This window comes from Panthera tigris, chromosome B3 (assembly GCF_018350195.1).
Source record: "Panthera tigris isolate Pti1 chromosome B3, P.tigris_Pti1_mat1.1, whole genome shotgun sequence".
Lineage (NCBI taxonomy): Eukaryota > Metazoa > Chordata > Mammalia > Carnivora > Felidae > Panthera > Panthera tigris.
In genome coordinates this window covers 37,220,313-37,234,537 of record NC_056665.1, presented here as the reverse complement: position 1 = coordinate 37,234,537, position 14,225 = coordinate 37,220,313, and the positions used below count along the sequence as shown (strand labels likewise).

Here is a 14,225-nt window from a genome sequence, read left to right as displayed (position 1 = left end):
AACTATATTCCTATTTAGCCCTAGAATTTGAGAACAAATATAACTTATCTGTTCTGCTTTCTTCTTTCTCATTTATACTTGTACAAAATATAGGAGGTCTGAATGTTTTTTGAACAGTAATACTTCTAGTCTGTTTTCATTTAGAATGTGATATTCAAAGGACCAATTGCTTTTTATAGCTTGTTTATGGAAATCCTAAAGTACTGTACAGACTGTGATGAAATACAGTTTAAGGAGGATGGCTCTTGGGCACCTATGAGATCCAAAAAGGAAGTACAGGAAGTTTCTGCCTCTTATAATGGAGTTGATGGTGAGTGCTGGTTTTCCAGAAGGGTGGGGCAGTCTCCCTGTTATTGTGTAGCCTTGATTTTTACTATTAAAATGTATATATTTCTGGGGGTGCCTGGCTGACTCAGTTGGTAGAGCATGCGACTCTTGATTTTGGGGTTGTGAGCTTGAACCTCATGTTGGATGTAGAGATTACTGGAAAAAAATAAGTTTTTTAAAAAAGTACACATTTCCGAAAAACTCAGCAGTTTATGGGTAGCTCAATAACTCTATTAAATTATTGATTAAATGTTCAGAAGTAGTAAAACTCCTTTTAAATTCACTTTGCTAGCTTTAAAATTTTTCTGGTGTAAGATTTCAAAGTAACAAACAAATAAGTCATTTGTAAGGTCATACTTTTGAAATGGTATCATTTAAAAATTTTAAGAGGTTTGGTAAAGATTAGTGAATGTTCCTTTTCCATTTATGTTATTTTTCTGGTTTTTAGTATGTTTTTGCTGGAAGGATGCTATGACATTTAAAAAGTGTTAACCATATATTTCCTAAGTATCCTAGGTACATATGTAATATATGGTCTTTACCCTCAAACTGCTTTTATATTGAAGTAGACATACATTTTGATTGTTTGCCCTAATTCAGAATTGTTTTTTTGTTTTTTTGTTTTTTTTGCTTTTAAACAAAGTGGGGGTGGGCACCTGGGTGGCTCAGTTGGTTGAGCATGGACTTCAGCTCAAGATCAGGTCATGATCTTCAGGTCATGATCTCATGGTTTGTGGGTTCGGGCCCTGCACCCAGCTCTGTGCTGACAGCTCGGAGCCTAGAGCCTGCTTCGAGTTCTGTGTCTGCCTCTCTCTCTGCCCCTCCCTCTCCTGTACTCTGTGTGTGTGTGTGTGTGTGTGTGTCTCTCTCTCTCTCAAAAAATAATAAAAAAAATTAAAAACAAAAAACTTTTAACAACCAATAATCAATAGTAGTTTTAAGCTTAGGGGAACAGAGCCACTGTTGGTTTTCTATTCTACTCTCTGCCCCTAACAATATTGTAAGTCTAAACTGTAACTGATAAACTAACCCATAGACATACTGAGGAAAAAAGAGACGTGTCGTCATGGGTCTTTCTTACCTTGTGTTTTACTCATTCCTACACAGGATGCTTGAGCTCCACGTTGGAGCATCAGGTGGCTTCTCACCACCCGTCCTCAAATAAAAATAAGAAAGTGGAGGTGATTGATTTAACCATAGACAGTTCATCTGATGAAGAAGAGGAAGAGCCTTCTGCCAAGAGGACCTGTCCTTCCCTGTCTCCCACATCACCACTAAATAATAAAGGGTAAGTAAATGAGACCTTAACAAGTCATTGGGAAAGTTAATTTTGCAAATACAGTTTAAAAAAATCTGCCAGTAGGGGCTCCTGGGTGGCTTAGTTAGTCGAGTGTCCGACTTCGGCTCAGGTCATGATCTCACGGTTTGTGGGTTCGAGCCTCACATCAGGCTTGCTGCTGTCAGCTCAGAGCCTGCTTCAGATCTTCTGTTCCCCTCTCTCTCTGTCCCTCCCCGCTCACACTCGCTCACTCTCTTTCTCTCTCTCCAAAATAAACATTAAAAAATAATAATGAAATAAAAGATCAGCCAAATGAAATGATTATGCATGATTGTGAAACTTAGTAATCAGAGAATAGGTTGGAGTTTCCCCAGGTGTGTGATGTATTTGAGGGGCTGGGACAATGCGTTAAAGGAGTCCCTTGGACGCAGTATTTATCATACCAGAAGATAATTCTCGAACATTGGTTCTTAAACTTTGGTGTCTGGCAGAATCACCCAGAGCACTCATTAAAACACACATTTCTCCCCTATTCCCACACATCTGATTCAGGAGTTGGGACTGAGAAAACTCGCATCTCTCATCCGTTCTTAGGTGATCTTAATGCTGCTCATAGGATTGAGAACATTTACGCAATGTGTGCTTTAAGGTTAATCCTAGGTTGAGTATTTCAAGTAGAAAGCAGAGGAGGCCCAGAGGAATGCATTAAAGCTGCCTCAGAGTGTGTAAGGTGGGCAGTGAAAGAAGCCAGAGACTAAAGTTGCAGTGTCAATGCTTTCTGTTTTGCAGACTCATTTCCCATAGTTCCCATTAGTCCCCTATCAGTACCTTGGTTATGCTTCAGTTCTCTTTAGCAAATACTGTTATCTGCTTTATGTAAAACACCCTGTGCCTAACCTGGGTGATAATAAAATGGGTGAGCACAGTCCTAACTTTCAAGAGTTTCACATTTTGTAGAGGATGGTAAGACAAGGAGCTGTGCTCTTTAAATGGACTGCCTCATGAGACACGTCGGAGATTCTCAACAAGAAGACTTCATGTTTTGCTGAGGCACAGTTGTAGCACACCAAAGAGAAGTCTAGAAATAGGCGTGCCCCCTTTTAGGTATATATCGGGAGAATGATGTGGCCTGTTGTAACTGAGCAGGAGCTAGTCAAATAATCTCCTTCCAGCAAACACTAGTGCCTGAAGAAAGAATGTTAAGTGAGAGAAGGCATTGTTGCAAAATTTCAGGGTTCCAGAGGGAAAGTTAACACCAGACCAATGGTAGGCATTCCCATGCATGGAGTCAAATCATTGTCAGGTTTGATACTGTTTGATGAGATAAAAGATTTTCTATTTGGTAATAGTTGTAGTTACTTGAAAGGTAGAAGTTGCAGCAGTAAAAAGAGCATAATTATGATAAAGGTAACTTGCTTGTTAGAAACTGACTATTTCAGGAATCTTCATAATACAATCAAACCTGTTACACAGGTTAGTATTTTCACTCCAGAGTAGCTTATCAGCACACGTCAGACAGAAATAAAGACATTAATAGCAGTATCATTATTCTATGTAAAAAATAAAACACGAATATCTAAACACTAATTCCACTTTAAATCCTACCTTATGAAAATTTACGTCTGATGAAAGCCTACCTGGATGCCTGTTACCCAACAGACCTGACCTTGTTTTTACACCAACTTATTTTATAAATCTGAGTGGGAGGGAAAAAAATGTCAAATTGCCAGAAGTCGGTATAGTTAGAACAAATATCTGTAGAATCTTGATCCCAAGATATTTTATATTTAATATCAAGTCTTATTATGACCAAGTACACATTACCATATTATTTCTTTAAATACCATAATTGTAACGTTAAAAGGTATTTCATAAACCTCTGGGTGTATACCTGATGGATTAAATGCACCATTATATATGTAAGTTGCTTCTACTCTGTAGAATATTTATAGTAGTCACATATATATGTAAACTATGCAATAATTTTGCTCTCTGACTATACATTTTTCCTTAGAGGAAACTTTTTGGAGTGTTTTAGAAATCTGGTATTTCAATTCTTTGGACATTTGCTTTGCTGTTTTTCCAAAACTAGTTGTGTTTATTATGTTTGGAAAATTACATTAGGTGCATTAACTGCTTCCTGAGCTTACCAGTGACCAATTAAACCCAGATAAAGTATTTACCAATGCCAGACCTTTCTCTGTTTTCAGATAAAAACAAGCAACCTGCAAGTTTATGGCATTTTTAGAAGAATAATGCCATATTCAGCATTCGTGGCCATTTTACAATAATGACTAGCCAATAAATAAAAACCTCAACCCTAGGCATATTGTATTTGTTATTGTGCAGTGTAAAGGAGGAAATGCATCTTCAGAATAATATCACAAAATTGAAAGAAAAGGAGCCAGCCAGGAATTAGAGGCAAACATCAGTAAATGTAAAACATTTTGCTGTCTTCAGCCAGTGAGTGTTTAGTATTCATCCAGAAGTTTCCTTTGCTGTTTGGTATACCAAGATATTTTCAAAGGCTAGCATTTCAACTGCTTTCTTCTGTCTTACAATCCCTTAGGCACTGTCAGAGGAGACAGCTAATGGAAAATGGTACTTTTTATAGATGTAAGAGGTTTAATTAAGTTTCCATTAGACAAAACATTTTTTATGAGGCAGAAGAGAGTATATTTTATGTTTCATATCCCATTCATGAAAATGTGGCGGATGGTCATAACTAGAACTCTATTCCTGGAAATCCAACCTTGGCATCTTTTGAAATATTCTGAACTTGCATTGCACCATCGAAATTGAATCTCCACACCCAAGTACTTTATATGAAGTTTTAAAAGCAAAAAAATAGCCTCTTTATACCTTCTTTGTTCTTTATTTTCTATGACTTATATGCCTGTTAGCCTCTTGGATGATTGGGATAGCACATGACCCTCATGTTTGCACTCAGAACTATTAGAATTCTTTTTCTTTTTAAGATCATTTCAGTTCTTTCTTGTCTTTTTCATCTTTTTCCCTCCATTTTGCTTTTTTAATTAATTTTTTGTAAGGAAAAAAAGATTTAATTTCTCAGCTACTTAAACATTTCACTTTTTTCTTCCAGAATCCCTTTTTTTTGTCCCATCCCCCCCCCCCCATTATACTATTCTCCCTTTAAAACCTATCCACCACCTGTTCACTTTGGAGCACATCTTCTTGTCTTGCTGCCTCCTTTTGTTCAGCAGGCTTTGTATGCAAACAGTGTGCCGACAAGTGTGCGGGGCATTGGGAATACCAAGATAAACAGTACCGTGTTTCTGTTCTCGTAAAGATTACAAGTGTGGGGGCCAGCTGTTAGCGCCACTGCTCAGATTGCTGCCATTTCCCAGGCTTGTCTGTGTGTGTTTTCTTTGTGAGGACATACCTATACTTTTGACTAGACAGCATTCCAGTGCTTATTTTTAAAAGGTTTCCAAATTTTGGCTGCTATAGATATCTTTCACTCATATCTCGCTGAAGTGGCTCAGCCATGCCTTCCCCCTGCATTCCAAAAGGGTAGATGAGACAGCATGTGGCTTATGAATGTTGGATATATCGTTTACCCATCCATTTCTCCCTATAGCCCCTGCAAAGTGCTACTCTATATACAGATTATTTCCGAATAATTATGATAGTTTAAATTATATATTGCTTTGCTTGTCTTTTTATTTTCAGCACAAAAGCTAGGACTCATTTTGCAAGATGCGGTCCCCTTGTTAAAATTAAAAGTTCAACTGACTCATGAAAATTATGCGAACCTTTCCTTCTAGCATATTAAGTCTTCCACATCAAGCATCTCCAGTGTCCCGCACCCCAAGCCTCCCTGCTGTAGACACAAGCTACATTAATACATCCCTCATCCAGGACTACAGGCATCCTTTCCACATGACACCCATGCCTTATGACCTACAAGGTGAGTCACTGGTTCTTCTGTATTGTCACATAGCATTATGAATGCCTTTGATCTACATAGACTTCCTCCGGGTGAGTCTAGGGAAGAATGGAAAGATTGAAAAAACAGGGGCTTGGGCCTGGTGAACTGAGAGAAATTAACACGGTGGTCGTAAATAAATACAGACCCAGTTCCTTGTTTGTACCTTCATTAGTAGCCAATGTTTTACTACCAGCGGTGAGGCTAGTACAAGGATCTCAAGGTTTTGTGACCTTCACTGATCTACAAGTTGTTTTTGGATGACTTTCAATATGTTGCTTTGCAATTTGATTTTTTTTTCCTGAATCCAGTTAATAATGCAACTGGCATTGTGGGTAACTGTGTTGTATTATGTTTTAAATAATGCTGAATTAAGACATTGGGAAGTTTTAATTTTTGTTCCAGTGAACCTGATTATTCTTTTTAAAAGTAGTTTGAAATGTCAGTATACTCGCTGCACAATGTATTTGGGGTTGATAATAATCACTTACATTATCAAAAAATTATTAGTTCTGTGTCTTTGTAATTCAAGAATTTGTACATCTAAGAACATTTTTCTTTTTTATTCCAAAAAGCTGTGTGTGCTTACTGTAGAGAATTTAATACAAAAATATAAAGTGAAAGATTCCCTCCATCCCCTCCCCTACGGAAAAATCCGGGGCCACTGGCAAAGATTCTTGGAAGCTGAAATAGTTGAGTAGATTCTTAATGATTGTTATGAAAACCCTCTTTGAGCTCTGTCCAGTAGAACTTTCTGCGAGGAGGGAAATGTAATTTACAGTGGCCACTAGCCACATCTGGTTATGGAGCGTTTGAAACATGGCGGTTGTGACTGAAGAACTCAGTTCTTCATTTGACTTAATCTTAGTGAATTTGGGTCCCCGCATCATGTGGTTAGTGGCTACTCTGAGACAAGGCAGCCCTATTTCTCACTGAGGCTACTGCCAGATGTCCACATGAGGAACCACAGGAACTGTACATTTTGCAGATCCTCGTGTTATAACCTGTTCCAGTGTAGACAGTGGATGGATCCTCAGAGGATTTGTGTCGTCATATTTTTATCTACATCTGCTTGTTATCCGTTCCCCCAAGCTTAGATATCAGAATGAGGCCTCTTATTCACATGGGTTTCTTGTTCTCCATATCATACATTGAGCGATGCGGACGAGAGTGGGAATTAGAAGGAGCAGCTTGCATGGACTCCATGGCAGCCAAGGACCAGACAGTCCTTCCGTGACACAGCACCCCAGCAGTCACACCCCTCCCATCTCTCCCCGCCCTCATGCCACTGGAGGATCTCTGAGTTGGAATCTGGTACAGATAGTGGCGAGTGAACAAATTTGAGAAAGAAAAAGAAAATCTGTGCTACAGCTTGCTTAACTTCCTTCTACGTATTCCTTCCACGTAAAACTTTCTCACCCACAAAATGAGGCCAGACATAATGACATACCTCACAGGTGCTTGTGAGGAGTACATTAGAGTAGTTTGAAATGTTAAGAGAAGTCAAGAAAAATTGGTGAAAAGTACTCTGTCCGTGTAAGGGATCATGTTCGATCCAGCAGGGTGGCAGTGACCCAAATCCCACAAATGGAGTTGCAAGGAGGGCAAATCATGGCTAAAGCTTGAACTTCAGCCTTGGTAATCTAGAGATGGGAGAGACCAACAGTGGGCTTCTGCTCTTCTTTTTAAATTCTAAATGAATTTAGAATTAGCATTTAAGATTTGTATTGGTTTCTAGAGTATTGGGGCATTAGGGAGGGTTTTTTGTTTTGTTTTATTTTTCAAAACTAAAATAATTTTTTTTCTCACAGGATTAGATTTCTTTCCTTTCTTATCAGGAGACAATCAGGTATGTTATATGAAACATATTGCTGTTGTCTTAATTGAATATTAAAGTATTTGTAAGTATATTATGTAGCTGCGAGAGAAGATAAATTTCTTAGAAAATTCAGAGTAGTCCTCTGAGTCTTAAGGTTTTAAGCATTTAAATAAAAATCCCCTTGTTTCAGCTGTGCCTGAGTATATAGTCAGAATAGTATCTATTTGTTGGTTTCCAGTACTTTTTTATATAAAAAAGAAACAGGGCAGTAAGTCAGTTGATAAATCCTTGGCCAGATATCTCCATTAGAGAAAGAGGGTGGACTGTCTTCTTTCCTGCTGCTAATGAGCATATGCCTCTTTGGAAATAGAGTTTTGAGAATTGTTCGCATTACAAATTAAAACAAAACACAGCACAAGTTTTACTTTGGTTCTCCTCCCCCCCCCACCCCCAGTTTCAAATACAAAAATGTTCTCAAGATCAAGAACGTGATCATTACATACGGCCATGTGACTGTGAAATGTTGCAGTAGATATTTCAGGCATACCAGATATGCAGTATGTATTAAGTTGAGGACTTTGTTCTGCTGAGAAGGTCTATGAATTTAGAATTGATGGGTGTTTTGTCTTCTGTCTTCCCTCCCCAGCATTATAACACCTCCCTCCTTGCTGCCGCCGCAGCAGCGGTTTCCGATGATCAAGACCTCTTACACTCGTCTCGGTTTTTTCCGTATACCTCCTCACAGATGTTTCTCGATCAGTTAAGTGCAGGAGGCAGTACTTCTCTGCCAACCACCAATGGAAGCAGTAGTGGCAGTAACAGCAGCCTCGTGTCCTCCAACAGCCTGCGGGAGAGCCACAGCCACACCGTTGCCAACAGGAGCAGCGCGGACACGGCGTCCATCTTCGGCATCATCCCAGACATCATCTCGTTGGACTGATTCCCTCGCCCCTGCTGCTCCCACCCCTACCCCAGATTAAATGAACTTGGCAGAAAGAAGAGAACTTTGTGCTATGTTTTACCTTATTCTGTTTAGAAAAGTACACAAGCGTGTTTTTTTTTTTCCTTTTTTTAGGGAAAAAATTAAAAGAAATGTACAGAGAACAAAACTATATTTTCAGTTTTACTTTTGTATATAAATCTAAGACTGCCTGTCTGATAAAACACTTGTAAAAAACAAAAAAAAAAGGAAAGAAAAGAAAAAAAGAAAAAAAAAGTACCCACAAACCACCTTCAGTTCATTTTTTTCTGGATTCTGAAGATTTTTTTTTCATCATTTGTCCTATGGTTTTGGTTTTATTTTACTTCAATGGCATTATTTTATTTGCAATAACAGAAAAGGAATTGCATGTATGAAGTTTTAAATTGTGGGCTTTTCTTTGTTGTGGGGAGGGGGCTGGGGGGAGGTCGTTTTAATTTCCATTTTCTAAAAAGGACAGACTTGGATTCTCTTTGTGCGTGTGCATATTTTATTCAGCCTTAAATTATAAATCTCATCTGTCCCACTGCATTCCCTGTGTATTTTCAGGACATAGCTCGTGGGTGTGTGTGTTCAGTGTGTGTGTCTGTGTATATTTTTCTGTCGTTACTGTTCCTTCTCCTCCCGAGTTTTCTGCATTCAGTTGATAAATCAGTTGCCTGCTTCTCTCAAAGTGCTTTGAAGGTCTTGAACTCCCGTATGAGCATCTTTATTGCTGTCCCAGTTGCATGTTCCCCATCACATATTCTCTCTTATTTGCTAGATACCCCCTGAGAATATGTTCTAGAGATTTGGAGTAAAGCTGTCTGGATAAAGGAGGAGGCTTGGCAGACCTGTGAATAATACACTTTAGTCTAGTTCTTTCTTCTAAATTTGGATTGCCAGTATTATGTATTTAAACCAAGTCTGTGAACACCTGCCTTTTTGGCCACGGGGTAACAAGTTTTCACGAAGATCTTCATGCCAAAGTAGGAAGTAAAAATAGCTTCAAAAGCCCTGTTGGGTGTCTTGTGCAGCTGACAGAGGTAAGGTTACATCGCTTCGAAAAAGAAAGCAAGACAGTCGATTACCCTAAAAGTAAATTCTCTCTGGAAAATACAGTGCACCACACACGTCCGTCTAGAAATCCACTATCTGATAAGCAGTTAAAATGCAAAATAGGCTTGATTCTAGTCAATTTACTCCCTGGTTCTGAGTGAACTTCTTTTCTTAGCCTCGCTGTCTTGTTTGTTTTATTTTTTCTTCACCTTTTAAAGACATGCATGACATAGGAAAGTCAATATTGTTTCCTTTTTTCTTTTTTCTTTCTCTCTCTTTTTTTTAGAATTCATGGATCAATCTAATCTTATTAATAATGGAACATGTAAATATAGTGCGAACTGTTTTTCAGGAGATGAGTGTGGGTTGGAGGGAAGGAAGGTGGTTCTACTTGTGTTCCAGAATCCTCATCAGAGAAGGTATCTTGTCCTTCGGGGAGCACCTGAAGGTGTGGAGGGGTTTAGCCAGATTAACAGAAAAGATGGAGGAAGGAGCGTAACGCTTACCAGTTTCCCAGCCTGGATTTTTATATCACGACTGTTTATGTTCTCAGAGTTGGTGAAGGACCACCTTTGTGTATAAAAGTGTCGCTTCAACCTTGCAATGGTAACAAAATGACCTGCTTTATCCGGGTAGAATTCAAGATGGCTGTATCTTCAGTTGTATGATAAAAACGGTTCACATGACTGTGTGGCATCTAAAAATAATACCTGTTTTTACAGCATCTCTCTGCCACTAAATTGTTGACTTGAATTTTGAAAAACAAGTTGGTGTTGATATGTATATGTGTGTGTGTATATATGTATTTATAGACAAGTGTGTGTGAGTGACACGTGAGTTAATAGTCTTCCCCTACGCATGTGTATCCACACACACATGGCTGAGTTATAGTCACTAAACAATTTGCAATAAAAACAAAAGATTCATTGTCGGTGAAAACAGGAATTAGTTTTTTAATAAATCTGCTCTTATGGTGAGTAAACTCTTTAAGAACGCTCGTTGCCATATTAACTTAGGCTAAGATTTAAGAGTACCATAATTTGTGTCTAAATTCAGACTGAGATAGAAATCACTCAAGTTGTGGGGTGTTGCTTCTTATTTCACACTGTAATAGGAAACATCATTTCTATTAATTCAGCTACCTAAAATGAATAGTTTTCTGTATCCTCTTTTCTTTGTTTTTCTGTCATTGTTGTTAGTGGTCTCAAAATTCTGATCAATAACTTTGTGTGTAGTGCTGAATCCCAAACTCTGAATGATCCAGTTGAAAACCCATCCCTGTCCTTCCTTCAGCTGAGGTTTGGGGATGGTGAGTTTCCCTCAGTGTCCTGCGTTATACCAGACTAAAGGAAGAACAGGTAATAAATAGGGGGAAAGAAATGTCTGTCTAGTGGCTTTGGTCATGTCTCCACAGGAGAAACGAACCATTCGATTGTCTTTCGATTTTAGTTCATTCCACTCTGAGGAGTTTGTTTCTTTCAGTTGTTGGCTTGCCAGAGTGTCACAGTAGCAGTAGCTATCCCTCTGTTGGTCTCTTGGTCAATACTGGTCCATCAGGCTGTTTTGATCGGTAGTCGTTATTGGTAGAGTCATGCCCTGCACCGTTATCTTCTAAGTTTAAAAAAAAAAAAAAAAAAAGAAGTGCACAGGCATTTCATCGGTTTTTCCTTAACCCACCCTCACCCCACGCCGACACTGACATGCTGTCTGTGGACGAAGAGCGATTCCCAGAATCTTTAGGCAAGCTGCCACCATCCCCTTGCCGTGGGCTTTCCCAGTAGGTGCACATATGTTTCTGTTTCTGTACAGTGCTCTGTATTTTTTGATAAAATAGCTATTTGACTTAGCAGGGTTGAAGTGGCTTTTAATTATCTTGTGGGCATTATTGGACACATCTTTTTAAAAACAATCTGACCTTAATCGTGCCACACTTGGTTGACTAATTTATTTTGAGCATTAAAGTTTTTCTTCTGTTAATGTAGACATTATCACAATTCTGTATCGTTACTGACTTAGGAAAGATTGCACTTAAGCTTCTGTTAAATGTGATTTCTTGGCAGATTTTCCTTTGAGTCAAATGTCTGAAACAATGAACATATATCCCAATTTTAAATTAACTAATTGTGGAAGGAACATTTTTAAACAATTCCAAGTTTAAATCCATAAGACACTTCAAGATCTTCAGAACTTTAAAGCACATTTAAAATTATTTTAGTAAGAATTTTGTTTTATCAATACATGTTGAATTCTGTTTTTTAGTTAAAAAAAAAAAAACACAAAGCTTAGATTTCAGAAAGAGGGAGGGAGAATAGCTGGTGGTCCCAGAGTGTGCTGCTGTTAATTGTTTAATTAACAAAGGGGAAATGTATATAAACAGATATAAAAGTTACCATAAATTCCATGAACTTAAATCTGTGATTCATTGCCTTAAAACTTTCTCTTAGAATTTCCATACCGCATGCCAAACCAGTAAAATGGCTTTTAAAAATGTATAGTAGACCAATGTCAGTTTGTATAAAAGTACCAAGTGAAAATATTTATTACATGCATTGGAAAAAAATTGTTTACCTATTGAATGTTACCTGTTTATGTAGAGCTCTTTAGATGTAATAAAAGAAAAGCCTTCAGTTAATTTGTCTTCTGTAAAATATACTGTGGGTATGCAAGGGACCATCCCCGTAAGAAAACTGATAATGCTTGGTGTTTCAGAGCACCATTCATCCAGAGATTTCAAAGCATGGCAGTTAATTCCCTTGCAACATGCTTTGAGGTAAGTAATGCATATACAGCCATCATTCCCCCTTTCTTACTGAAATATGGCAAGCTTTGTACTGAAACCACAGCATCTGTTTAGTTTTAAATCTATTTGATAACCTGCAGTTTGAGTGCTAAGAGAGGTGTGGCCTGTTTTTGTAAACAACGCTAGGTGCTAGGTAAACCAACTGGGATTTCAGGAATGAACAAGAAACGGCCTTGGGGTGGTAAGAAGAGGCCTTTCCTGGGGTAGAGGTTTCAGTGAGAAGAGTCACAGGGTCTTGGAGTCCTAGCCACTGAACACGGAGTCGGTGCAGATGAGCCCAGGCTCTAACGACCAAGCCACTCAGGTGCTTTGCCAAGCGATACTTCCTGGTAGGAAAATGAGATTGATAAAACTTTGCTTTAAAACCATCCTGGGACCATTCAGTGACAAACATTTAAAAAGCTTGGAGGGGAAGTACCCTTGTTTATTATTTTAGCCCAGAACTTCCTTTCCTGTCCTATCTAACTCCTAGGTATCTGCTGTATCATCCGTGGTATTCCAGATTGGCTGTGCAGGACTTGCTTCCTCATGTCCATGACGAGTCAAAAAGAGATGTGGGGCCAGGACCCCTAAGCCTTGGCTGAAAGTGAAATGTAGCAGTTCTCAATGGGGTACCGCAGAGAAGCCTTCAGGTAATGAAATTTAAGCACCAGCACACACACAACACCCCCCCCCCGCCCCCGCCAACTTGCTTTGGTCTCTAAAAGGGCCCTGGGAACAGCCCTAGCAATTCTGTGTATTTATTTATGTTTTTTTTTTTTAATGTTTATTTACTTTTGAGAGCGATGTTGGGGAGGGGCAGAGAGAGGTGGGGGGAGACACAGAATCCAAAACAGGCTCCAGGCTCTGAGCTGTCAGCACAGCCTGATGCGGGGCTGGAACTGGTGAACTGCGAGATCACCACCAGAGCCACCCAGGCGCGCCTCTCTTCATGTATTGTTAAAAGAAGGCCATCGAATTGTATAAGCCTCAGGCCCCACAAATCCTGGATGTGCCCCTGCACCATGTGAACCTGGGCTCCCCAGCCAGATGGTCACAAGTTCACCTACTTGGTGTTGGGGCCATTTACTGCCTGCCCCCAAGAGTGCTCGGAAAATGACCTTGGTTAGGTCTGAAGCCACAGCATCGGGAGATGGTTGCAGTAACACGGGGACCCATCTGTCCCCTGCAGTTTCCCTTGTGCCTAGCCCTTAGATTTGTGTTTTGTGTGACCTCCCAAAAGACACACCTCCCTCTGAATTTAGTTTTCTTTTGCTTTGGCCACTAAGGTACCATTAAAAAGCCACAAGCCCACAGAGCCCAATTTTGATACATATAAGGATGAAAATCCCTGTACTTAGAGCTCTGCCCTGCCCCGGCTTAAACATGCTAGTGTGTGACTCCAGCCCTTTTTAGGGCTGTGCTGACACTGCCAGTGGATCCACAGATTTGTTGAGCACACGGGCAGCACCAGCCTGGCACCTCCTGGGTACATGAGTCACTTAAAAATCTCCAGCTGGAAGAAGTCCCAGCAGGGCTCTCGCTGTGTCCCGGCCATGGCCTGTTGCTCCCCTCATTACTCGCCATTAGTCTTGGGGGGAAATGGCTTGAAGCCATGATCAATTTGGCCCACTTGAGCCGACCCCTCCTAGTGCCGTGACCCTCTCCGATAACAGTAGAGCTCGAAATTCAGACGGGAGCTCCTCTCAAGCTCTGCGGGGTCCTGATGAATGCAACGTGTCACATCTCATGTCCTGTGGTGTGGGCTGTAAAGCCAGATCACTCTTCCTGCTGTTTAGCCGATGCCGCCCTGTTTTAACACGACGGTTTTCACTCTATGGTCTGTGTTTATGAATGAATATCCCGAACTGTGTCACTATGTGCTGAGCTGGGAATAAGAATTTGTAAGCGGCCCCGTGGTGCCACAAGAAATGTTAACCATGATCTTTCGTTCATTTGTTTTAGCTCTTTGCTTGATGCTGGTTCTCAGCTAGCACTGGCTTTGTCTTGGAAACGTGGAGGATGGTTCCAGCACCCAAATACAGAATAGTGTCC

General features: G+C 39.8%; 1 protein-coding gene across 7 annotated transcripts in view; it reads left to right on the top strand.

Annotated features, from left to right (window-relative positions):
• The window catches only part of PIAS1 (protein inhibitor of activated STAT 1), a 121,057-nt gene extending 112,610 nt beyond the window's left edge, over positions 1 to 8,447 (top strand). For 4 of the 7 annotated variants that reach the window (XM_042988542.1, XM_042988540.1, XM_042988541.1 and 1 more), the window contains exons 10-14: positions 180 to 310; positions 1,435 to 1,615; positions 5,395 to 5,537; positions 7,367 to 7,404; positions 8,021 to 8,447. In XM_042988542.1, coding sequence (XP_042844476.1) covers positions 180 to 310; positions 1,435 to 1,615; positions 5,395 to 5,537; positions 7,367 to 7,404; positions 8,021 to 8,314 — 787 coding nt within the window. In that variant the 3' untranslated portion in view covers positions 8,315 to 8,447. The other 3 variants (XM_042988544.1, XM_042988545.1, XM_042988547.1) reach the window with 3 other exon arrangements.
• The last annotated feature ends 5,778 nt before the right edge of the window (positions 8,448 to 14,225 follow it).